Source organism: Cydia strobilella, chromosome 2, assembly GCF_947568885.1.
Source record: "Cydia strobilella chromosome 2, ilCydStro3.1, whole genome shotgun sequence".
Lineage (NCBI taxonomy): Eukaryota > Metazoa > Arthropoda > Insecta > Lepidoptera > Tortricidae > Cydia > Cydia strobilella.
This window is the reverse complement of record NC_086042.1, coordinates 10286528-10312202: the sequence shown is the minus strand read 5'-3', so window position 1 is coordinate 10312202 and position 25675 is coordinate 10286528. Positions and strand designations below refer to the sequence as shown.

Sequence of the window (25675 nt, the reverse complement as noted above, 5' to 3'; positions counted from 1 at the left end):
TTCGCGAGTGAAGCACGACTGTCGGACTTTAGACTATAATTTCTGACTTTTTAACCAACTTCAATTTCATAGAAGGAGGAGGTTCTGTATTCGGTTTGGGCTCCGAGACCCGTGGTCCGATTTGAGTAATTCTTTTTTTGTTCGAAAGGACCTACTTCCAAGTTGGTCCCATATTAATCTGGTTCTGATCTGATGATGGGATCCCTGAGGAATTGAGGGATCTCCTCAATTTTTAAAGGCACATGTATGGTGATTTGAGTGTTTTCATAAGCAACTTGAGCATTTGATGAAGTGGAGCTGATGATGATGATTGTTTTGATGATAATGGTTTCAGCGATTACTCCGGCACCCATGATCCGATTTGAGTAATTCTTTTTTTGTTTGAAAGAAGTTACCTCCAAGGTGTTTTCGTAACATTTCTGGTTTTGATCTGATGATGGAATCCGTGAGGAATTGAGGAAACTCCTCAATATTTAAAGGCACGTGTATGGTGATTTCGGTGTTTTCTAAAGTAACTCAAGCATTTCCTCCCAAAAACCACCAATTTGATGTAGCGCAACTGTAGCCTAACCACGAGTTTGACACTAAATATTTGCTAGCGTCTTCATAACTTACTTTGTACACTAATATGCCAGTACGAGCGAGATGCATAAACAGTAAGCACGCGATAGCGAATATATCAAAGTCAAACTCGTGGTAAGGCCATTGATGATGAAGAGCACGGACGAAATGTGGAACTTCCCTCGTATGTGTATTATGATTTTTGTTGTAGGTAGTGTTGGAAACAACCAAAGAGACTAGAGGTGAGAGGTAGGTGTGAGAGGTGAAGGTAGAGGGTAGTAGTGTTTGGGGGGTTTGAGGTTAAGGGGTAGAGGGGAGGGGAGTTGATGGGTCGGGGCCTGAGTGGTTGGGAGTTAAGGTATTAGGGGTTAGGGTGAGGAGTTAAGGGGTCTGGGGTTAGGGGTCGGGGAATGGCGGTTGTAGGGTTGGTGGTTTAGGGTCGAGGGGTTCAGTGATCAGAGGTTGATGTGCTGCGAGGTTGAGTGATCGGGGGGTTTGAGGGATTGGGTCAGAGGCGGGGCGGAGATTGGATTTAGTGACAGGAATGATTTCCCAGACGGACTCGAGGAAAATTCTGATTATTTAATAAAGTTTACGAATTTAGAGTTAAACATGATTATGTTTTTCATTCATGCGTCTCTTAACAATGTCTTAAAACTAAAAATGGAAAAATAAAAACTTTTATAAAAAAAGATAAACCGACTTCAAAAAGGATGAAATAAAATATTATCCTTTTTAGGGTTCCGTGTTTAAGTATATGCGTTACAAACTGATATGTTTAAAGTCGGTGCCAAGCCAAGTAGTAACAATACCAGTCAAAAATAATCAGCTTTATGTCTACAAATCCCATTACAACTGTACAAATATTATAAACGTGAAAGTAATTCTGTTTGCCTCTTTGTTACCGTTTCATGGCTAAACAACTGAACCGCTTTAGCTGAAATTTGGCATGAAGGTTCCTTGAATTGTTTTATATTTTGAAATGTGGTCCTCTGGATAAGCGACAGAAAATAACTCAGTCCCAATCCCACACTTGCGTGCTATGGACTGTTCAAGAATTAGTAAGAAATGCTCTTTAAAAAATACGACAACAAATAAACGCATCAGATTTACACTAATGTGCCGACAAGCATGGTACGAACTGTGCTAAGAAGGTTCAATCGTGTGTTCTGTTCTGAGGTGTGTTCTTAAATACCTACAGAAAGTTCGTTTATTGTCGTCGTGTAACGCTGCGTCTTACATAGATGAACACTCGCGAACGCGAAGAGAAGCGACGCGGCGCGGCGCGGCCGGCCCAAGGCGTTCGCGTTCGCAACGAGATCGCCCACGTAGGACACTTCTATAGGTATCAAAGGATTAATTAAGGCGCCGTGCCGCGCCGCTTCGTGTTCGCGTGTTGTTCGCCTACGTAGTACGCTGCGTTAGACAATCCAACGTACATACTTATATAGCCGCATCCTTATCGAATTGCACCAAAATCACTATGAATATATGGTTCAAAATTTGGCTTGGCACCGACTTCAAACATATCAGTTGGAAACGCATATACTTAAACACGGAACCCTAAAAAGGATAATATTTTATTTCATCCTTTTTGAAGTCGGTTTATCTTTTTTTTATAAAAGTGTTTATGTAATTGCTTTAATGCACTGGGTCCCATATAGACATTTGGTCCTAAAAACAAACCTGATCGACTGATACTATTAATAAAAATTTGTCATCAAGCCTATAGGTAAATAAATGAAACGATACGCCAATGTACCTGTACAAAGCAGTGTTTCAATATTCCCAAGACAAAAAAATACTCTTTTTATTCATTCGTTCAAAGTGCCAGGGTGCACCTTAGCTGAACGTATCCTTTTAAAATAGTATCTACTCGTAGTAGACAATCTTTCTTCTTGTGCCAACAACTTTTCAACCTGCAGTTATCGAATATTAAAGTTAAAATATTTGGCAATACTTACATGGGAAATAAATATTCCAGGTTCCTTTCCCCCGAATGGCACACACGAATGATCCGTACCGCCTATGATACTGAATCCAAGAGAGCCTCCTTCCTTTACCAAAACCACATCCTGCAACAAGGAAATTCTGTTGTAATCCGATATCTGAGGCTTGTGGTTGGAGCTTTGAAGCTTTAAGCGTAATTTTAACGACAGGTAATTCTTTGGTGGGTTGAGCTGGCAAATGGATTTTGATTTCAAAGTTTCTGGTACAATGGTTTAACCAATTGTCTAGTTTAAGCAGTAAGTGTGTATCTCTTTATAGCAATTCAAGTGATATCCTGGATTTTCATTTTCAAAGCCAATTCCAAGCGGATGGTAGCTCTCCATCCGAGGAATTGCAATATAGCTGTGCCCAGCACCAATAACACAAATGACCACGCAACTTAAGTCACTTGTGACAAAGATTTTATTAAGGGTCGGTTGCACTAAACTGTTTGTCATCGTTAAAGAGTTTGCTAAACATTGTATGGAATGATTCATAGTAAACTGTACCGCGGCGCGCCGGGTGACTTTGTTCCGTCTGTCAAGTGCGGATGGTGCAAATAGTACTAAATGTGCAAGATGAGAAGAGTCTAAGAGAATTTCGTGCTCCGAATTTGACAGCTAAACGAGATGGCGCGGTACGGCTCTGTACATTATGCGGTAACTTTGGTTATTAACAGGGGCGTAGCTAGAGGATATGGCGCCCGGGGTAGTCACCAAATTTGCGCCCCCTGACGACTGACAAAAGTTTCCCTGCTGCTGCCTTGTGCCCATTTTGGCGCCCCCCTTGAATGGCGCCCGGGGCACTTGCCCCCTCTGCCCCCCCTAGTTACGCCACTGGTTGTCAAAATTTGACGTTCGACAATTCAGTGACCAGAAAACATATGGTGCAGTACATCGCCATCTGTTTCGGCTGTCAAACTAGCAGACACGTTTTTATCTTACTTTCCCTCTCCCTTCAATCAATACTTTGCTTGTGACAAAAATAACCCAGCTCTAAGAATCGTACGAGAGAAATAGTTATTTGTGAAACAAGAGAGGAAAGTTGTTTTTTTTTTTGCGAGTGTTGATTATGAGTCCCGAGAAAGCGAAAGATTCTAAAATTGAATCACGAGCGAAGCGAGTGATTATAAGTTAGAATCTTGAGCGTAGCGAGGGAATCAAAAACACGAGATGTAAAATAACTTTGCTCTCCTGTGACACATGCGGTTTGTTTGGTTTAGGTATACTTACTCGTATCTAAATACCAGAAAAAAGTGTTTTAAAAACATTCGCATATTACCACCACCAGCTAGGAACCTAGTTACTGTAAAATAACTCTTAACTCTCGTAAGGTTTAATGAGTGTTTTATAGGAGTCAGCGTGCAGCGGCAGCGGTGTCTCGGTGCAACGTCGAAGTTTTATTTACAGCTGTTGAGCGACCGTCAACAGCTCTAAAATATAGCGCAAATATGTGCCCGCTTTACATTTACTTTATTAGAGTCTGGATATGTAGGTAAGTCTGCACTGCACGGAAATAATATGGCAACTCCACCAAAAGCGTAAACTACTATGAAAATCTGGCGTTATGGAGGTGTTGAGAAATGTACTTCACTGCAGATTTAACATTACCGGTCCATAAAACTGTTTAAAAAATACGCGAATAAGCCAGAATCTAAGATATTAAATAAACGGGATGGATACGAACAAATCTTACTACCTATCGATGTATAGTGTGAAGCGAGCACCTATAAACGCTGGGCTTCGTACTGTGTTAACCTTACTTCGATGATGAGCGGCGCGAGCAGCTGGTTGTCGGTGATGCGGGTGACGGTGGTCTCGGTGAAGGTGGACTTGGTGATGGTCTCGGTGACGCGGCCTATGGCGGCAGGCGGCGGCGGCAGCAGCGCGGCCGCGGCCGGGCGCTCCACGGTGACGCGCACCCCGCGCTCCACCGGCTCCGCCGCCGGCCGATGCCCGCCGAGGAAGTGCGCCGGTATCATCGCTTGGAACTCCTCGTTCGTTATCGGCCGAGAGGGCTGCGCGTTTAACACGTTCACATCAGACACACAAGACTCGTTTTAAGTCACAATTTGGATATACAAGTTTTGCCGACACCGCATGTTTTGTCGATGATAATAAGAATTAAATTATAGTAGCCAATAAATTTGTTTTTTCAGTTGCTTGATACACAACTTTAGTTGCTTAGTTGAACAGTTTAAAATGATGCAGTGACATGCTTTTCCTTTACTTATTTTCGTGTTGTTTTGGTGCGCGTAGGAGCGCCAGTAAACCGCCTGTTTATTAGTCGGTGAACATGAATTTTAAAAAGTCACAACCGAATACAGAATTGCCTTCTTGCAATTGGATATGTCTTTTGACAGGTGGGCGAGGTAATTGAGGTGAATTCTCTATTTTCGATGTCATACAATGACAATATGGCGGACGAATGTATGAAATGTCACCGTATTTAAGAATTATTTCGCTTCAAATTTAGGTTTTTCTTTGCAAGTGTCATAAAGCATTGTGTGTAACTCCGGGAGTAAAAATATTGCAAGCTCGAGTCTTATATTCACTCCAGCCTGCGGCTGTCGTGAATCTATAGACCTCGTTTGCGAAATTTTACTTACCCCCCTCGTTGCACAGTGTATTATTGAACCGCTCTACTACTCCTTAAGGGATAGGAAATCAGACTGGTACGTCATATATTAATTTAGTTGTTGTTTATCAATATGACAAAACAATTAATTAACGTGATATTTGTATGACTGATCTGCGTATGACGTCATGTTTTAGTTATCAAAGTGTCTAAATCATTTTAGCGGAAAAATGTCCACTTCTGGTTTCTCCCAGGGATCTCCACAACGACCGATCGGGCGCTGCTCTCATCTATCGGCTCACAGCGATCTTAACCAGATCGTCGAGCCATAATGTTTTGTTTTTGTTTTGTTTCTTGTCTTGAAATTTATTTACGATTAAATATTGTAGATCATTGTAAGATTGATTTTAGATTGTTATTGTCTTGTTTTACCGAATAATGAGAAAAAAAACCAAACAGTAGGTAAACAAAAAAAGTACCCTTATAGTAGCATTTTCAGTCTCTGGAATTGAGCCATATTACTTATTTACAACAAGTACTACGGTATCGCCCTAAAGTGATAAGATTCGATAAACTGATAGCACACCCCACTTGATCAAGGTTGGAATGTCTGACGACACAACATTCCACTTCGTTTCTAAATACATATACTCATTTGTATCAATCGTCTAGTAGTAAGAGCTACTTTTAGAACCGGTTGTATCCTCTAACGGGTACTTGAATAAGATTATTATAATATGCATTCCTATAAGCAAATCCTTTGCATAATTAACCCATGCTACTCTCTCTATACCCAGCAATACTGTCGTTTCTACATACACGTAATGTTTTCTTGAATATTCTTGGTCGGTGCTGCTTTCATCATGCAGTAATAGATGCTACATACTAATATTGAGAGAAGTTTTAGATTTCAATGTATTTGCAAGTGAAATGCTCATTTAACTATCCATGCGGTGCCGCAAATCACACAAATAGCTTTGAGAAACATCACGCTAAATATTGTGCGTTGTCTGTTCTAAGTGTCTGAAAAAAGTAAAATAATGTTTTGTTAACTTGGACTAACATGAAATGTACAGATTTAAATGCCAACGGTTTGCAATCAACGGTTGCGTAGGATAACCGGGTCTCGCCATCCCGAAATATGAGCTCAATATTTCGAGACGCGTAAGACGCGGCATCTTCCGCCGCCATTTTGGAAACCGTGACGTTAAAATGCTACGAATAAAGTGATATAGAATACGTATAATAATGGTGTAAAGCTGTATCAGACAAGCACGGGATGTGAACGTGTTAAACCGATATGTAACCATCACCTGCGAACGTTGGGCAAACGTCAAGTAAATCGGTCCTTACCTGAATGTCATCGAACACGTCGTCAGCAGATCCGTGCATGTTATTGGCGCCGGGGGTTAAGGGCGTGCTAGTGCTGTTAGTCGACGATTTCGTGGCCTGCAGTAACAATTCGTTGACATCATTATTAATAATATCATCGTACAGCGTTCAAGAGGACGGTAGTTAAATTCGTTTTTTTATTTATTGATATTACTTTTAGCTACTAATGATCTACCTGAACTTCCGTGTCTACAAATTTAAATGCTTTTAGAAATAGGTACAATCTAAAACAACAGTTGTGCGTATTTTCTTAAATTTAATTCTCCTTTTAAATACAGCTTTTAGAACTAAAAATTCCCAAGAATTATTTATAAAAGTACGAAAGTGCATTATAAGCAGGGCTCAATAGACAGAGGCTGTGAAAGCATCGCACGGACTCGACTAAGCCTCACCTGTCCGTTGGCTTGGCTCAGCCTCCTCGGCGCCGGCTGCGGCGGGACCGCGTTGGGTGCGAAAGTGGTCTGTTTCTGGGCATGCTGTTGAGGTGCCTGTATCTGTGTGGGTGCGACATGCACGTGTGTGTCACGCGGTAGAGTGTGATTAGCTACTGGTGGACTGATGTGATTGGTGGGTTTCTGTGCCGGAGCGTTCACATTCGGTAGGCTGGTCTTGTGCTCTCTCACTTCGTCTGACGTCGACTTGCGCGGGAGCGTTTCGCCTGAACGAGACAAAAGTATTATTTAAAACTTAACCAAAACGTTTAAGTACTATATTTTACAGATACGTAACAGATGACATATATGAATTTGAACGATTGTTGCTATAATTTGCTGCATACGATTTCTACCACCTCCATGGATTCCATGATATGTATTAACCTCGAGCTTAGGATGGTATTCCATGTGTCCAATATCTCGGTCCAATGTGTATTTGCGTCTCATATTTTGCTTAATGAAAGAGTGACACCCAATGCACATTGGACAGGCGGAATACCACCCCTAAAGCAAGTTTTTATTGCCGACTTTGTTATAGACTGGTCTATCGAGAACAGGGCAAGTGGATAATAGATTGATATAAGAGATAGTTGGTCAAACCAAATTGTCAGTAAATAAGAACAAAAAAAAACTACACTCATCCTTTTCTTTTGTGTGCTAGTACTAGTGTAAGACAAAGATAGTATGATTCTCTGTCTATGTTTGAAATGAGACAGTCCTTTGACAAACTATAGATTCGTTGAAAATTGGATAAATATAAAAAAAAACATGTCCTCAAAATTTGGTAGGCTCATATGACGTAACTCTTTGCTAGCCATTTTTGCTGAAGCAATTTGAATATGAATCGACTGAAGTATGTAATTCTATTACATATATCTTTTCCAGTCGACGTCGTACACTACGTGCAGCCTCACATTTTTAAAGAACTCATGCTCTGCGCGTCTTCCGAAACTTAGGTGTAAGTGTTTTATAGTGAAATATGGCAAGGTAGGCCAGGAACCTTGTTCCGGGGTGATGGTCCGCTGCAGCACCAGCCGCACGAACCGCTCGTGGCCGGTGAGCAGCGACACGGCCGCTTCGTGACGCGCCTTCTCCATTTCCACGCCGTTGATCTGCAATTTAACGTTGGACACTTTAGCTCAGTCACGCTTCGCAGTATCAACCATCTGTTTCTTAGTAACGCGGTGCAATCTAGATAACAATCGAGTTGATAATGATACCAGCCGATTGAAATAGTTATCCTATATGTGCTATTTTATTACCAGTCTCGAAAGTAATTCAATAATGACGGGACCTTCGCTTTAATCGTCATAAACGTTTGTGCAGCAAAATAATTAAAACCGCATTTTACGACCCATTGTAAGTCCACTCGTTTTCCACATTCATGACGCATAAATCACGATAACATTTCAGTTTAAAACAAATCTTACTATGAATTAGGTAGTATTTAACCAACGAATTTTAGAATAATTCGAAGATGCTACTGTCTCAAATGGTCAGATTATTGTTATAAGTCAATTTATAAGTTAATATTAATTATCAATCCTAACTCATCATAATAAATCAACGAGTACATTGCTGCGGTATAAGGTATGATATCGCGAAACTCATCGAAACTACCTTGTCTTAGACCATTATCATGCTGTTCTTGGTGGTAGCACCCTCCGACGAGATACGCGAGATGTAGATGACATCACTCTCATTTCGGTACGGGTGGCAAAACTCTTACTCCCAGTTATTCTAAGGGCACAGCCCGGCTACGATGGGAATCAGGGTCTTGTGGCCCAGGACTTACGGTATAAAATCGCGTAACTCACCGAAACGACCTTGTCCCCGACCATCATCTTGCCGTCCTTGGCGGCGGCGCCCTGCGGCGAGATACGCGAGATGTAGATGGCGTCGCTGTCGTCCCGGTACGGCGGCGAACCCTTGCCGCCGGCTATGCTGAACCCGAGTCCGGCTCCGTCGCGAATCAGGGTTGTGTGGACTAGGACTTTCTGCTGATATGCTGCAATTCAAATTATATTCTACTATAATATTTATTGCATAAAAAACCTCTACTGATTTTATATAATTTTTAAGAAAAAAAAGCCCGACATCAATGGGGGATGCCGTTGAAAGGTTACTTATTGTTGATGGTGCACTCCAGACAATGAAATGAAAAAGACAGTATCTTTTGCCTAACTAAAAGGAGGTAAAACCACCTACTTTTCCAGTAGCATTTCGTTTCTGTAAGGGTCATAGTTCTAACCTAACTTAACCCAATGTTCTGATTGCATTTCGTTTCTGTAAGGGTCACAGTTCTAACCTAACCCACTCTTCTGATAGCAGTTCGGTTCTGTGAGGATCGCAGTTCAAAAAAAAGTCCAGGTCCATGTTTGGGCCAAACGTGAACTATATGTCGTTGAAGAGTTCCATTCTGACCATCATCAGCAGTTCCACTTAATCAAATGTCACTTTTTTTATGTAAATGCTGGATTTGTTGATGAAAATACAAAAATCACTATATGCATGCCTTTCACATTTGAGGGGTTCCCTCGGTTCCTTATGGATCCCATCATCAGAACTCGAGCTTGACAAAAATGTGTCTTGAAAACTTAAGTTGCTTAACAAACATAAAAAAAAGACAAATCGCCAAACGTGAACTATGCGTTATGAAAGAGTTCCAATCTGATATTTCTGATCATCATCAGCAGCTCCACTTCATCAAATGTCATTTTTTTAAATGGAAATGCTGGATTTGTTGATAAAAATACAAAAATCACTATATGTATGCCTTTAACATTTGAGGAGTTCCCTCAATTCCTCATTGATCCCATCATCAGAACTGCGTTTTGACAAAAACGGGACTAATCTGTATGTATATACTTATAATCAAAAAAAGAATTTTTAAAATCGGTCCAGAAATGACGAAGTTATGGAGTAACAATAGCTATTTATGCAACAAGTGCGGAAAGTGTATGATTTACGACGAGTGTATAAAGGAATACGAGTCGAAAATCAACTTTACGCACGTTTACAATACATACCATGTTTTACTATGCATTGTGCGAGTAAATAAAAAACATATCATGGCAAATAAGTTTAATTATTAAAAGGAGTGTTTTAAATCGACACGAGTTGCGAATTACCTATTCGCACGTGTATCGTACAATGTTTTACAGTACATATGGCCCTTTAAACTTTCGACATATGCACGAAAAGTGCTCTTTTCCGCACTAGTGCGAGAAAGTAGCACCATATGTACTGTAAAAAAAAATTGAAAACAAAAAGCACTAGTGCGGAAAAGTAGTACTTTCCGCATGATATGGCTCCGTAGGAAACGCACTTTTCGAGCACATGCATTGTAAACATTAAAAAAAACATACAACCGAATTGAGAACCTGCTCCTTTTGAAATCTTGAAGTCGGTTAAAAAGGCGGACTCAATGTCAGAAAGCGTTCTGTACTTTATTTAAAATTACTAATAAAAAGTGAACCAAGATGAACATGATTTTCGTAAGAGGCTTTTAATATCAATTACAAATAAAATAAATGCGAACTAAAGGTAAATTTGTTACGCATGAACAGCAATGAACTCAAACCTGTTGCCTATACATTCCATTATTTAACATTATAGAATAATTACACGCTTTTTTAACGATTGTTCACCGGCAAACCACTTTATGTAAAAAAAAACTCCTGACTGACTTGCAAAAATAGGAAAACTCCAGATTCATTATTTAGCAGCCAATTGAACATGATTTACCACACAAATCAGAGGTCAATCATTTAGTTAACCTTCACCTTAATTGTTGGACACTCCAGGAACCGTACTAAAATTCGATCGAGTTATAAATGGCATGATCATTGACTTTGATTTGAAGTACATCCAAAGAATCTAAAATCGAGGTCAATATTACACACCCAATCGATTATAAACAAAACAATGACTAAATTACGTGACCATGATGACATCATGACTCACGAGTTGATAATGTTATCTTATACATCTTTTGGATTAAACACAACATGTGTGTATAAATCGCTTTATGTTTTATTTTTCATATTCGTCTGGTCCCCTACATATCGATCGTAATGAAGACTAGAATTGGGACTGTAGAATAAGATATGATAATAATTTTACGAGTAAGTACGAGCTGTTCGCAAATTATCATAGCTAAAAACTAATTAAAGTAATTAACGTCAGAAGGTACCGAGCGTGTAGTAATTTCTACGTCAGTCCCTAAAACATGTTAAGACAACATTAGATCATCGACCGATAAGCTACTGTCGTGTTTTTGGTTTTATTCACAATCGGTTCATTCTAATACGCCGTGGAAGCGTAATCAAATCGGATTTAGAAATAGTACCAAGACAAGACAACCTTTGCATTACTGCTTAGAATAGTTTACAATTTATGATTGGATTTGAGTAAGTATTGTCATATGAAATTATGTTTACCTGGAGGGATGTAGGGCTGCGTAAGCGGCGGCGGGGACGCCTCGAGGCGGTGGTAGGTGTCGGTGGTGACGTGGCCGGTGGACGAGGGGCTTAAGTTGACATGCTGATTGTTGTTGGAGGGTTTCTGTTCCGGCTCGAATTCCTGCGCGTACGCATTGCCGATTATCAGAGGCTTGGTGGGTATGCCGCGTCCTGTCGGTATCTGAGGGAGTTAGAAATTGGTTAACAATCGGCAAACCGCAGCTTGTACCTCCACACTTGCGGCTCTTCAAGCCACAGTCAACAAATGTTAACGGCTTTAAAATATCAACAATCATGATGATACATCTTAATGAGATTTGGAGTTAGGGACACACAGCTGTGACCGAATTAATGTTGTGGTATTATCAGTCGATTAAACGTACTAAATAATTATAGACAGAACTTTTATATTGCTATGATAAAATGAACAGTTATAAATTCAACTGTCAATACATAATATTTTACGGTGTGTGAGCTCTACTCTTGTCTCGATTCCTATAATTTAATACGAATAATAATTATGAAGCGTTACCAGCTAACAGCGTAAAATCTGTTCAATAAAACTTTGAAATATTCGATATGAGAAAATCTTAAATGTACAACTTCAACTTCTCGTCAGCATGACATCATCTTCTTTACATATCTGTAAAATTTAAATATGACTTCTATATTTTCGATTAATGTGAATATTGACTTCATGTTAGTCAAGTAGTAATATAAACACACTAAGCACTGTTATAGTTTACCTGTCCATTTTCCAAGGTCGACACCGTATCGGTCGTGCTTGACACAGAATGATGGCTCGCTCCACTCGGAGCCCTGCTGTGAGTTCTGTGAAAAACAAAACTGTACTCAAACCGTTTGTAAACTGTTTTCTTACTGTGTAAAATCATTACGCGGCCCGGATAAAGAACAACGCTAAGCTCGGCCTGGACTGAACCTGTTAGACGCTCTACTTGCGAGTAAATGCATAAAATCGATTACCATGTTCCGGAAGATATTTCGTTCAAATTACGTACGTCAAACAAATCTTGGGGGAGGCCCATTATGCACTGTATTGTATGTTAATAAGAGCAACTTTAACGGCAAATGGTAAGCGATCAGTAACGTAATTAGTGGTGATTTGCAAGATCTGTTTGTTTGAAACTCATTCGCTCAGCGGACAGGACGCGTTTGAGTCGGTGTTAGAAAATTGCCAAGGAAAAAATAAGAGCATTATATTGTCTTCGGTTACCGCGATAGTTACTCATGAAATAAAACTATGAAAACGGATTTTATCGCGTATATTGAATTTATAATACATCCCGAAGTTTCGAACTCTTTACAGCGTTCGTGGTCAACGGGTGACTGAGGAAAAACCACAAAATGCAAAAATACCCACATACTAAAAAATAATGAACCATCATAGACTATAAACTTTAAGGCTGGTTGTACATGCAAAATCGGTTCATAAGGCTAGTTATACACTACAATTATTTTTTAAGTAAAGATATATATAAACGCGATAAAAACTACGCCGGCTCCAACCCTACACCGCGGACCCGAGAAGATTTAATTCCCTCCTACAATTTAGTTAAGAGCATTGTTTATTTCTGATTGAGAGCCTTGGCTTGTTTTAAGCACTAAATGCTAAATGCAGTGCGCCCTGAATCGTTGAAGTAAATGGAAACAAGGCGGGTCATGTCAATAAAAGACATCGCTTTTATTAGATAATAAAACGGTTCTCAAATTGAGTCTATAAAGCTCAACAATGCTTACATAAAAGTGTGTTTTAACCGATACAGTCTTTCTAATTATGTTTACTGCGAATGTTATTACTAGAAAGTGTAGGAGATGTTAGGCTATTTTTATTAACTTGCAATGTACCTACTAATTGAAACCAGAAAAAAATATTTGTGCGATTTAATTATCCACTTTACAACGAGCTCGCGCATATAACTTTCGATTTTTACCTTGTGGAGGTTGGTGATTCCCTTGTGACGACCAGCACTAATGTGGCTCCGCTAGCCTTGAGCACCTCCACTGCATAATAGTGGTCTACATCCACCACTGATGTCCCGTTTACGGACAGCACCTTGTCACCAACCTGAGCCAAATGAGATCAAGTCAGATTACCTGTTACAAGGGCTACGCTTGCATACCTGACCGGTCAAGGATTGGGTCGTGCGTTGGAGAGATGATTCTAAAATTATTAGAATATTTAATGATAGATATTATAAAATACCTACTAGGAATGTGTTATTATAATGCCATTGACATACAAAATTAACCGTATTCTACAAATAAACTGGAAAATAAAGACGATTTTCTGGATAACATAACATAAACATAATTTATTCAAAAACACGTATTGCATACATTCATATGATTCCCTGTTTTAGGCGTGTTCATACCATAAATGAATTCAGCACCCCCCATTTATACGAAAACGATACCCAACCCGGCCTAGCAGCTTCACTGATGTAGATAATCAAGATAAAAAAGAGAGCCCTAAATAAAACTTCAAGAGCGGATATCTCAAAAACTATACAAGATATCGAAAAACTTGACTAAATAAAACTTGTAACAAATTAAATCTCTTTTCATTTTGTATAAGTAGCCAAGTCGCTCAGACGCATAGTTTCCGAGATATAATCGAAAAACCGAAAAATGGAACCTTCAAACCCCCCTCCCCCCAGCACCAGGGTTACGGCCGGGGACTTTTGATATGGTGAACATAACTAGTCCAAACAAAGCTACGAAGTTGTGTTCCAAGTTTCCCTCTATAACTTTTTTTAGGCATTCATTTCCTGGCCTATTTCAGGTTATAAATATATAAAAAAGCGTTTAATTTCCATTGGTAATGCTCTTATTTATTTGTTGTTGTTTACTTTAAGCTTTAAATATAGTGTCAAACATTTTTCTGTTCGTCTTATTTTTTTTTGGTTCCCAGTTAGTGTAATGCTCTCAATCAGGACTCGAGGGTTACTGTTACTCACCCTAAGGCCCGCCAAGTACGCGGGTCCGTTGGGAGTGACCCTAGATATAAAGATGCCGTCATCGTCACCGATGTAGGGCGTGGAGCCGCGGCCGCCCGCTATACTGAGCCCGAGTCCGCCGGCGGCCCGCGCTATGCGCACTTCAATGCATCGCTGCTCGTTGACCAACTGTGTGACGCTCTCTGCTCTGTCCGATACTGATTCACCTAAAAAAAATTAATTTGTTAATGTTAGTACCTATAACGATTTTCACTCTCAGCTAATAGGTTTGTGACTCGGGATGCTCAACACCCCGCAATAAATCGCAAACGGGAACGAAAAGGCACGAGTTTTGCAATAGGTAGAGAGTTTCTGTCATAATATAATATAGGATAAGTTAGAGTGAGTTTCTTGCACGTAACGTATATCTGTAATTCGAATCTAAGTTTGAAATAATTATTGAACACTCGGTCATAGGCAGCTGTCAGTAATAGCGAATGGCACTGTAATCAGACAAGTCATGAACTCCAAATTTCTTGGTTTCGAGCTAGACAGCTGCCTCACCTGGAGTGGCCATATAGATCAGATGTGCAAGAAACTCGCAACGGCATGCTTTGCGTTGAAGCGGCTGGCTCGAGTACTTCCATTAGAAATGGTCCGAGCGTGATATTTTGCGTCAGTCCACGCACTCCTGCAGTACGGAGTCGAACTGTGGGCCGGTGCTGCCGTTTGGGAGAGGGTCTTCCGGCTCCAGAAGCGCGCCGTTCGGGCGATAGGCCGCGTCCCTCAATGTCACTCCGCGAGGCCATTGTTCAAGTCGTTGGGAATACTTACGCCAGGGGCGTATTTACCCTAGGGCCAAGGGGGCCATGGCCCGGGGCAGCAGGCTGCGGGGGGCGGCGCAGGCCGCCGCTGCCTTTCAGTTGCTTTCAGTTTTGGGTGCCTCAGTGGCGCCCCAATTTTTTTTGTGGTGTTACTGGTACTAGACATAATTTAATTTAAAGTAAGTAACTACTTATTCGTTGTCTACTTCCAGTAGACATTACAATTTTTACAGTGCGTTTGCGCCCCTTTGCCTTCTACCTTCTTTACCCACGTAGGATTGTCGTCGAGTTCTCATGATGTCGCCCCGTGACGTCGCTCTTCACATCGCCTTAAGGCCGCGGGCTCCAGTTAATGCTTTTTAGCGCTGCATGCTTGACGTCGGCATTAACGCCTTGAGCGACGTCTAGGCGCCGGCCATTGCGTCAGCAGCCGCTATATCGTGTAAGACGTCCGTACCTCTGTGGCCGTGCTCGTCGACATCACCACCCCCCATGATGAGAATTTCGTAAAAACCGAGAAGGACAAGTCCAGTAAGTACCTAGACTTGGCTCACGAGATTACCGCCATGTGGAATGTTGATTCGGCGATCATTGTCTTAATAGTCGTTTGACCGAACGGTCTCATAGCGAAAAGTCTCGATCAACACCTTGAGAGACTCACTAGGTGGTTGGATCAAGGGTTAGATGCAGAAGGCGGTGATCTTGGACACGGCGCGGATAGTCTTACGGTTCCTCTCTTTGCGGCCCTGACCACTAACAGCTTGGGCCCTGTCCCGCTGCTGGCGGAACCCTTTTTTTAATATGTATTTTGTATTGTTTTGTAAGTGTTTTTATATTTTACTTTTATAATAATATACCTAACTTAAAAAAAAAAATAGAGAATAATAATGAAACGGCGTTAATATGACTAATGAAGGTCATCATAGCTTCATGTAGTTATCGGCTCATCTACACCTTCACAGGAAATATGACATAATATAGATCTAAATAAGTATATCCCGATCTTTAATCATCATAAAATCAAGCTTATAATTACCGTACATTAACTGTACTGATACCTCTATCATTAATCTTGTACAGGTTGAGGCCTATTTAGTCAAAATTGATAATAACTTTAGATGTATGGTGACCAGGAAGGGACAGCTCAATTTAAAAGAGGCAATGAACCGTAACAGTAAACAGCCGATCAATAATAAACTGGAACGTCGAAGATAATACAGACAAGTTATCTCGTTTTATGCCCCGATCATTGTTTCCTAACGAATTTCATATTACGCAATGGAAAAATAGTAATTAGACTGTATATGCGGTCGGACTAAATAGTTATATAAATGCTTTAGAGAAACTTTGCAGAGTCAATAGGCTAACGAGCTTAATGTCTATAGTCGGTTACTTACTCTAATTGGTGCACTAATGTTTAATGTTAGACAATAACAGTGCAGCTAGTGACTGCTATTGCAGACACGTTAAGCTAAATTATTTCAAGTCGTAAGGTCCATTTAATTGATCGTGGGCGTTGTAAATGCAGCGGCCATTGGCGGTAGTTATGGCTAAATTACAATAGATCACGAACAATGTGTCAAAGGATGCATTGCTGCATAATGCAGTGTCACAAGGTTACCATACGATCACGAACGCGATTTCGCCACGACATTGAGCGACAAAGTTCACCGAATGAGAAAGAATTTGACTTTCACACGTCCAAGCTTTGGCAGGCTATCCCTAAACGATGCCATTAGGTGCATACGTGGATACATCCATTGTTACGTTCTCTCCGAGCCGCTTTCGGCTACATTGACTGATGCTTTTAACGTTACAATAGGATTGTGTATCGTTCGAATCTAATGATGTCGATGAAATAAAACGGCATCGAAAATATTTAAAGAGTCGTTGACGTCTGGAATGCTCCGTTAAATTGTTGGTAAAATAACTTGAATATGAAATGAGCTGACGCATTGTCAGATGTGTTCTCACGATAATGATACAGTTGATGAGATAAACAAACATAGGGGCAGTGAAATCATGGTTCAGGCTCATCGGAGCCTGCTCCCGAGTAGTATTCTCGACAATAGCCAATCAGTCACGATACTTTCACCCCCGGATCATCTTAATAGAATAATAACGCAACTATGCATTATATTTCCAACTGATCGTGATATCACTGAGGGACTCGTGACTCTCGTTTTACAGTAGTCTTATTTTAATGGGAATGCTGTTTTCTGGGAATGGAGGTAATTTTGTTTCAATCGAAATGTAACAGACAGGTGAAAGTCGGTTTCCGTGATTTAATACAGTTTACTTTATCGTGTATTTGCACAAGATTATTATACGTGCAGCAAAGATAAACTGCATATCTTGCGATTATGATATTTTTATATATCTTGAGCGTTCATACTTCATATGCTGCAGCAAATGGCGCTCAGCTTGGGCTCAATTTGCGTAAATAACAACACGTTGGCTCAACATTCTCTTTCCTACGTTTTAATGCTGTAGTAATAAACAACGGTAAGGTACAGTTTGAAGCAATTACTTTTGATTATAACCAAATTGGGATTGCACTATAAATTCACTAAAATGATAGACTAAATAAATAACAACTGTCATCAATTTTCTTGAAACAGAGAAACCAAGTAGATTTGATATATATTGTTAATGACAGGATATAACCATAAATAGGTTTTATAACGATAACGCGGCGATGAAAGCTTAATTATCTCAATTAAAATAACAACTAGGAAATTGCATATAACACTAAAATGTTAACGCGTACCTAATGAACTCGATCTAACTGAGAAAATGCAGCAGCAATGTAAGAACTTACAATTATGATGATTGAAGGTAAGAGGCGGGCCGTTAACATTAAATTAACGCAGGCAATTTGATTTAATGGCAGACGGTGAAGCGTAATGGGCGTAAGTGTTTACTGTGAGAAGCTTCCGCTACCCCGTATAGAGTCCGATCAAGGAATAAAATCAGGGGCCTATTGCATAATAAAATACAAGCTAATTAATACTATTAGTGATTTTACTTACAAAATCAAACCACTAATAATATTAGCTTGTGTTTTATTATGCAATAGACCCCAGGTAATATTTTTTTCACATCACCTATTCGAAAAGGGAACTTTTCTTCCCTGCTAGGAGGGATCAAAGTGGCACTTTTCTGTTCAAGGACATTTTGTTGCCAGTATGAAATATTGACACAAAGCCATATGAAATGAGTATGCCTATAATCGATTACAATTTCTTTATAATCGATTACGTGCATACAATTTTTTAAATGTAATTAGCGTATTTTGAATTAATTAATAGCATATTTAAATTAAGTGAATTAATTAATTAGCGTAATATTTACAAAGAAACGTAAAAAAACATTAGTTTAATAATTTAATTTTTATTTTGACATTTTAGGTCTCCTTAAAAGCAGCCATACTTATCTATGCAATTTAAAAAGTTTATATTTAAAAAGTTTTGTACAAATATTTCACAAAGCATAATTATGCGGTTCTGTATTGTGTATAAATTTGTAAATACTTAGGGGTAAGAGCTAATTTGTTGTTACCAGAAAAATCTACAAAAATAATGTACTTGATTTTCATTGTATCATTTTAGGTGTTTGCTGCTGTCTTTGAAAAGATATTAGGTACATAATTATGAGCTGTAGGTACTTTTAATTTGTCAGTACAGTCACGTCTGAAAATATCGATAAGGTCGTGTATACATATTTTTGGCACTTTGTCCGTATCGATCTTTGCTTAAAATAATGATGTTTTGAAACCTAATAAATATGTATGTAATTTCCTCATAGGTGATGTGAAAAGCAGTATGTGGCACATGGTAGCAAAATTATTTTACTCGCTACGCTCAGGATTCTATTATAGAATCCTTCGCTTCGTTTAGGATTCAATTGTACGCCCTCGCCGTAAATATGTCATTTTGCTCCCTTGTGACACAATCTACTAATTATATTGAATGCTGCAGAATGGTGCAGATTGTTAGCTCTTGAAGTTTGCTATGTTAGTTTCGTGATTAGTGCCGCAGTAAGAGATGTTCAATATGATCTATAAATTGTATATATGTACCTACAGAACAGATGTCAATGTGGTAAGCCCCACAACAAAAAAAGCAAAAAATTTTTGAAGCAAAGGTGTGTTAATCGACGTAAATTTTGGTTTTGACGTTAACGAAGTTTTTTGAATGATAACTTATTGTTGGTTGCAGCAATAATGACGCGATAGTGGTTATAACGCCATAATAACCATGACTTCATGTACAGCTCATGCGACCTACATAGAACTAAGACCCTTTATATTTACTTGCTGACCGTATAAATGCTTTACAATGCAGGTGCTCGAAAAGTGCGTTTCTACGGAGCCATATCATGCGGAAAGTACTACTTTTCCGCACTAGTGCTTTTCATTTTCATTTTTTTTTACAGTACATATGGTGCTACTTTCTCGCACTAGTGCGGAAAAGAGCACTTTTCCGCACTAGTGCTTTTTGTTTTCAATTTTTTTAATAATTAAACTTACTTGCCATGATATGTTTTTTTTATTTACTCGCACAATGCATAGTAAAACATTATAAATAGCTATTGATACAGCACTGTTAACATCCCAACCCATTAAAGTAAACTCATTCACGAAAAACATGACCTTGCTGGGAATTTGTATTCTCCTAAATTGGGAGATGGCACAATCACTAAAGGCCCTACAAATGAGGATAATTCAAGTAGCGCACTTGAATAAGCCAAAATAATACTAACAAAACATTGCAAGTTATTACGAAACAACGTACGTAGAACAAACAACATGTCTTGCCTAAATATGTGAGCGATGAGTCGATGACCGCATAGGCAAAGTATAAGATTACTGTTTCACCTTCATTTGGCGACATGGCTATTGAACATGTTCTCGTAAAAACATATTACATATGACCTATTGAACAGAAATGACAGGCTATTTTAATATTACTGGGCACGAGCCGTTCTATGCACTGGTACAGGTTGGCTCACAATGAGAATTAGCATATTTGACAAAGTGTTTTTGCACGAATAATATTGTGTGGTATTTTATTGAGCTAGATTGAAACTGGAACAGTTCAAAATGTTTTTTTTATACCGACAATCTCAGTAGCCAGTAGCTAACAACTTGTTTTGATAATTTGCATCCCGCAATAAGTGGAAAAATGTGTACATTAAAGTGTTGAAATGAGTGTGAACTTCGATTAAGGAGGTCCATTGCAATTTACATATATGGTTTACGATTGCTCGCCGCCAGGTGGTGGGCGGGTGGCCGGTTTTATATAAACCAACAGATGCTCTGGCAGATCCTTTGAAGAATGTTGCCCCGGATTATACGAATAACGGTATAATATTTACTTGACACATATTTTTATAATAGCATGCAAATATAGAATATATTCATAAATACATAAATTAAAGTTATTTTTAAACAATTCAAAAGGTAATCATGGTCTATATCCCGGTCAATATAAGTCTAGTGTAACTAACCGTGAATCATTCAAAACTCTTAAAGTTATTTTTGTTGGACCACAAATGCTTGTTAACACAATTGTTTAACGATAGTCATAAAACACGTACCTTTTTTGACCTTTATTTCAATATTTTATAAGTGAGAACCTGTAATTGGCTCTGTGATTTTATTGTAGCTTATAGAAATGTTTATAGCTGTTGGTTTTCCATGCATGAAAAAAAAAACCGGTAATCGGCTCATATCAGAACACTGACAGTACATGTAAAAAAAAATGTTCGTTACATTGACAAGACTAATTTCAATTCGCCAGTTTTATAAATATTCACTATTCACCTAAACAATAAATAAAACTTCCGGGCGATTTCAACATATTTTTTGTTATATATAGCTGGGGCCCTTTAGCTAGAGCTTTCGGGCAATTCAAATAATTTTCGTCTATTATTGCTTGAAGTGTTTCGGTATGCTGATGTTGCAGGTCGTTTGGATCGAAATATGACCGGTAAACATTAAAATAAGTTGAGTAACGTGTTTTAAAAGGGTGCACTACATCTTTTATAATTACTTTTCATATATTATAGTTTGATATATCGTTATTTTGAATAACGCAATAAATGGCATACTACCGTAATACCTAATTAACGGGATAAATAATGTTGTTCTTGGTATACTGGTCATAAGGTATATTTGCATTTTGTCTAATACACATTGCCATAATTATTACATACTATAAGCATACTATTTGTTTTAACAAGTGACAACACATAATTATTTGTGTGGCATAATTAATTGCATGAGATAAATGGGTTAGGTTAGAACTGCAACTCCGCACAACGCTAGGTACAGTACCGGCCAATAATATATCACCTCCATGTTTTTACGGTATAATTTTTTATATATATTTGTGAATGACTTCCACCTCACTGTTTTAGGTAGCCTAGTAGTATTCCTTTGTACGGGCGATGAGAAAAATCTCTCACTCTCTCACTTCTCTAGTCTCTCTCTCGGTCTCACCAATCACCAACCATTAAGGTTTTTTTCATAGAGATTTTTTTTAAATGTATTGTTAACTTCATTTTTTTACTAGAATTTTTTTAGTAATATGCTGAGTATCCTATTGTAATTCACAGTATTTCATTGCAATATTCATCATATATTTGTATAAAATGACTAGTAAAATATGCAATCTACAAACTAACCTATATTGTTTACTCTATACAAACTCATACAAAAATACTCAAAGGTGATATATTATTGGCCGGTACTGTAGGTACCTAGCAAAAGGTGGTTTACGTTAGAACTTCGACCTCCCGTAAAATAAAATACCTAGCAAAAATGAATTTTAGGCATGGTAAGAACTGCGGCCCCCGCAGAATCTAAAACCTTGAAATAATGGGTTAGGTTAGGTTAGAACTGCGACCTCCCTAGAATAAAACAGCTAGCAAAAAAAAAGTATTGTAGCACCAGTGCGCTATAAAACACATAACTAAAAATGACGAAGAGATGTTATACATTACCTACATATAAAGGGTGTGTTTTTAGAGGTTTGGTTTTTAAATTGGCACAACTGTTTGTAGTGATTGTCAATTTGACAGTTGGTGGTATATTTGAAGTCAGTACGTTTTGCCATTTTCACAATAAATAGACTTATAATACTTCAGAACACCGCTTGCAAATTGTGCAAATTTATTTTGAAAATCATGGCTCAGTTCGCCAAACTCACCGTGCGCTATGTCCATTTTACGGTCGACATAATCGTCAATGAAGAGCGCTATAGAGCCATCATTGCAGACTGTTTTGTTCCTCAGTTAAATGATATTGATGTGGCAGAGCTGTGGTTTCAACAAGATGGTGCAACATTCCACACAGCGCACGCCACCATCAATTTATTGCGGGAAACATTCGATGAGCGCATAATTTCCCTTAATGGCCCTGTGAACTGGCCTCCACGATCGCGTGATCTCAATCTCACACCTATGGATTACTTTCTTTGGGGATCATCACAGGTCTACGCAGATAAACCACTGACGTTGGACCACTTGGAAGCCAACATTCGCCGTGTTATTGCCAATATACGGCCCCAGATGCTCGAAAAAGTGGTTGAAAATTGGACTTCCCGATTACGCTTCATTCAAGCCAGCCATGGCACACATATGCCCGAAATAATTTTTAAGAGCCATTGGCATAAGAATATCTTTTAAATAAAACCAATACTATGATAATAAATTTTATTTTTACGTGTTTTATTTCATTTTGAATTTGTATACCTTAAAAAAACACCTTTATTCATATTTGATAAAATTGTACAAAATATTACGTTATACAAAAACAAATTACACAACCTTTTAAAACGATTCTAAACAATTATGTATTATTGGGGATGTATTATAAATTCAATATACGCGATATAATCCGTTTTCATAGTTTTATTTCAATTATGTATTTATTCTACTAAATGAAATATGCGTGTCAATTAATTTATTTTCAAATAAAGAATATTTAATGAATCTACTATGTATAAAAAAATATTTAGCATCGGTTAACAACTAACTAAGCAATAGATTATGTATGTACTAAACATAATTAAAAAATCATTTCCATGTAATAATAATTTAAGACTGGTTCATAAGACATTAATGCCCTCATAATTGTTTCCGAAGGGAAAGTGCACTTACGCTTTTTCCTTCTTATGACACCCATTTTCACGTTGCAAGCAGTCCTGCCACTTCCTGCTATAAGCCGGGCTAACTGCGGAAGCGCGAACAGCGGCTCCGATAATATCTATAATCTAACGTCAATCAACTTCAAGCACTAGCCAGGTAGCCCTAATGCATTCCAGATCAGGCATTGTCCAACTTCAACAACAAAACAAAAATAGAGCACGCTTCACTATAAAAAAAATATAATTTCAAGTATTTATTAAAAATCAACCAAATGGTAACCGAAGTTTTGATGGTAAAAAAATCGATTCAATATATCGTGATCACTAAACCGGGATACATGAACGGCGCGCGCGCGCCTTGCCCGAGGCGCAAGCGCTGACGGAATGCGCGCGCAGCAACCACCTCTGGAGGCTGTGGCGCCGGCGCCGCGTCCTCTCCTCTCGTATAAAAATAGAAAGTCACAACCCGTACACGCTCCTTTTATTTTTACCCTGGCATTACCCGGCGATTAGCTGCATCGGTTGATCGTATCTATGTATCGAGCGCGAGAACACTTTCAATTATATTCATCATCATTCAGAATTGAAGAGGACAGTGAAATTATTTATCCATACATTATTCCTATTTGGAAAGTTCACCTTTCTTAGGCTGATATCCGGGTGGGAAATGCAATTCAACTAGGTTGGAAAGTATTTTTTTTTTTTTGTACTTCGAGCGACAGCTAACATCCATGTATGCCATATTATTCAGTGAAAAGCTCTCATATTAGCATCCGCATTTTCAGACCAAGTATTATCGATTGCTTATACTAGATTGGTTAGATTGTTACACCAAGGGTGGAAAGCGAACCATATCACCCGAGATATTTGGCCAATAGTTTGAGGGTGAGATGTTTACTTTTACCAGAGTTAAACAGTTTTTAAACACTACTTTTCATTTCGACTAATATGAGGAAAATAAATAAATTAAAAGTGGAAAAATTCACTGTCTTGGGTGGGACTTAAACACACGACCACTAAATACCGCTAAAAATGGTTACTGGAGGAGTTTGTTGAGAACCATAGAAAATAGAAGAGGAAAGATGCTTGGACACCTGCTACGACACGACGAATTTATCAAGAACATAATTGAAGGGAGAGTTGAGGCAAGGAGGCGGAGGGGCAGACCAAGGAGAACATACATAGATCAAGTAAAGGAAAAACTCAACGTCGTGTCGTATCAGGCTGTCAAGGAGAAGGCAGAGGACCGACACTTATGGAAATCGCTCCACCGACAAGAGTATAACTCTTAAATATATGATGATGGTTACTGGTGAATTTCCAATAGACTTGGAACTCCGGTAGCCGTTTAAGAAATGTTAACACTCTTACGGTAGATGTCGCTAGAGCCTCCCTAGTGGCTCATATATGGATGTATGGTGGAAATGTGCGCTGCATTGGGTACGGTCTTGGTAGCTCAGATGATAGAGGACTGTACTAGTGATCCAGTGGTCGTGGGTTCAAGTCCCACCCAAGACAGTGAATTTTTCCACTTTTAATTTATTTCTAAGCTTAATAGCAGCATCGTTCGCAGACGTTTCTGCTTAATACAAAATTAACTTAATATGAGGAAAGTCAAACACAAGAAAATATTTTGGCAGTTAAGAGATTTAGGGACTGGAATCGGCGCCATTTACATTTTGATCGGAAAAAAATCGTGTGTGGAACGGCTTTAATGTATACGCGCCTTAAAAAAAGTGAAACTGAATGAATGTAAATGAATTAAAGATTCATCGTCATTTATATTGAGTTATTAACAAATATTTATGTTTATTTCATACATTTAAATATTAAATACAAATATTTTTTTTTTTTATAAATGCAATGCAGAATATTTAGATAAGTACGGTTTTCCATCCATCCATCCATCCAACCATCCATCCATCCATCCATCCATCCATCCATCTGCGGATTGTATCTTGTATCTTGTAAGGATTCCCAAAGAATCCGAAACATGTCGCCAAAAGCGACTAAAAATAATAGTGAGTAAAAACCGTACCTTAGGCCGTAGTAGCCTCCAGTAGTCGCTGACATCTTTATGGAGGACTTCGAGGAGAGGGCACTCTCATTGGCTCCTGTGCGACCGAAGATATTTAAAAGATACGTAGATGACACTTTTACTATACTTCCAAAAAGTAGTGTTTCAACTTTCTTGGATCACCTAAATTCCATCCATAGCAAAATAAAATTTACTATGGAGTTGGAAAAAAACTGTTCTCTCCCCTTCTTAGATGTATTGGTAAAAAGAAATCCTGATAACACCCTAGGTCGCACTGTGTATAGGAA

General features: G+C 38.8%; 1 protein-coding gene across 12 annotated transcripts in view; it reads right to left on the bottom strand.

Moving 5' to 3' along the window:
- Nucleotides 1–25675, bottom strand: part of LOC134751598 (protein lap4) — a 159227-nt gene that overhangs the window by 26652 nt on the left and 106900 nt on the right. For 8 of the 12 annotated variants that reach the window (XM_063687100.1, XM_063687121.1, XM_063687103.1 and 5 more), the window contains 10 exons: nucleotides 14395–14600; nucleotides 13369–13502; nucleotides 12163–12247; nucleotides 11396–11597; nucleotides 8771–8961; nucleotides 7954–8065; nucleotides 6912–7177; nucleotides 6481–6576; nucleotides 4313–4567; nucleotides 2526–2636 (listed from right to left, as the gene is read on the bottom strand). In XM_063687100.1, the coding sequence (XP_063543170.1) occupies nucleotides 2526–2636; nucleotides 4313–4567; nucleotides 6481–6576; nucleotides 6912–7177; nucleotides 7954–8065; nucleotides 8771–8961; nucleotides 11396–11597; nucleotides 12163–12247; nucleotides 13369–13502; nucleotides 14395–14600 (1658 nt within the window). The remainder of the gene's footprint in view (nucleotides 1–2525; nucleotides 2637–4312; nucleotides 4568–6480; nucleotides 6577–6911; nucleotides 7178–7953; nucleotides 8066–8770; nucleotides 8962–11395; nucleotides 11598–12162; nucleotides 12248–13368; nucleotides 13503–14394; nucleotides 14601–25675) is intronic. The other 4 variants (XM_063687095.1, XM_063687106.1, XM_063687102.1 and 1 more) reach the window with 4 other exon arrangements.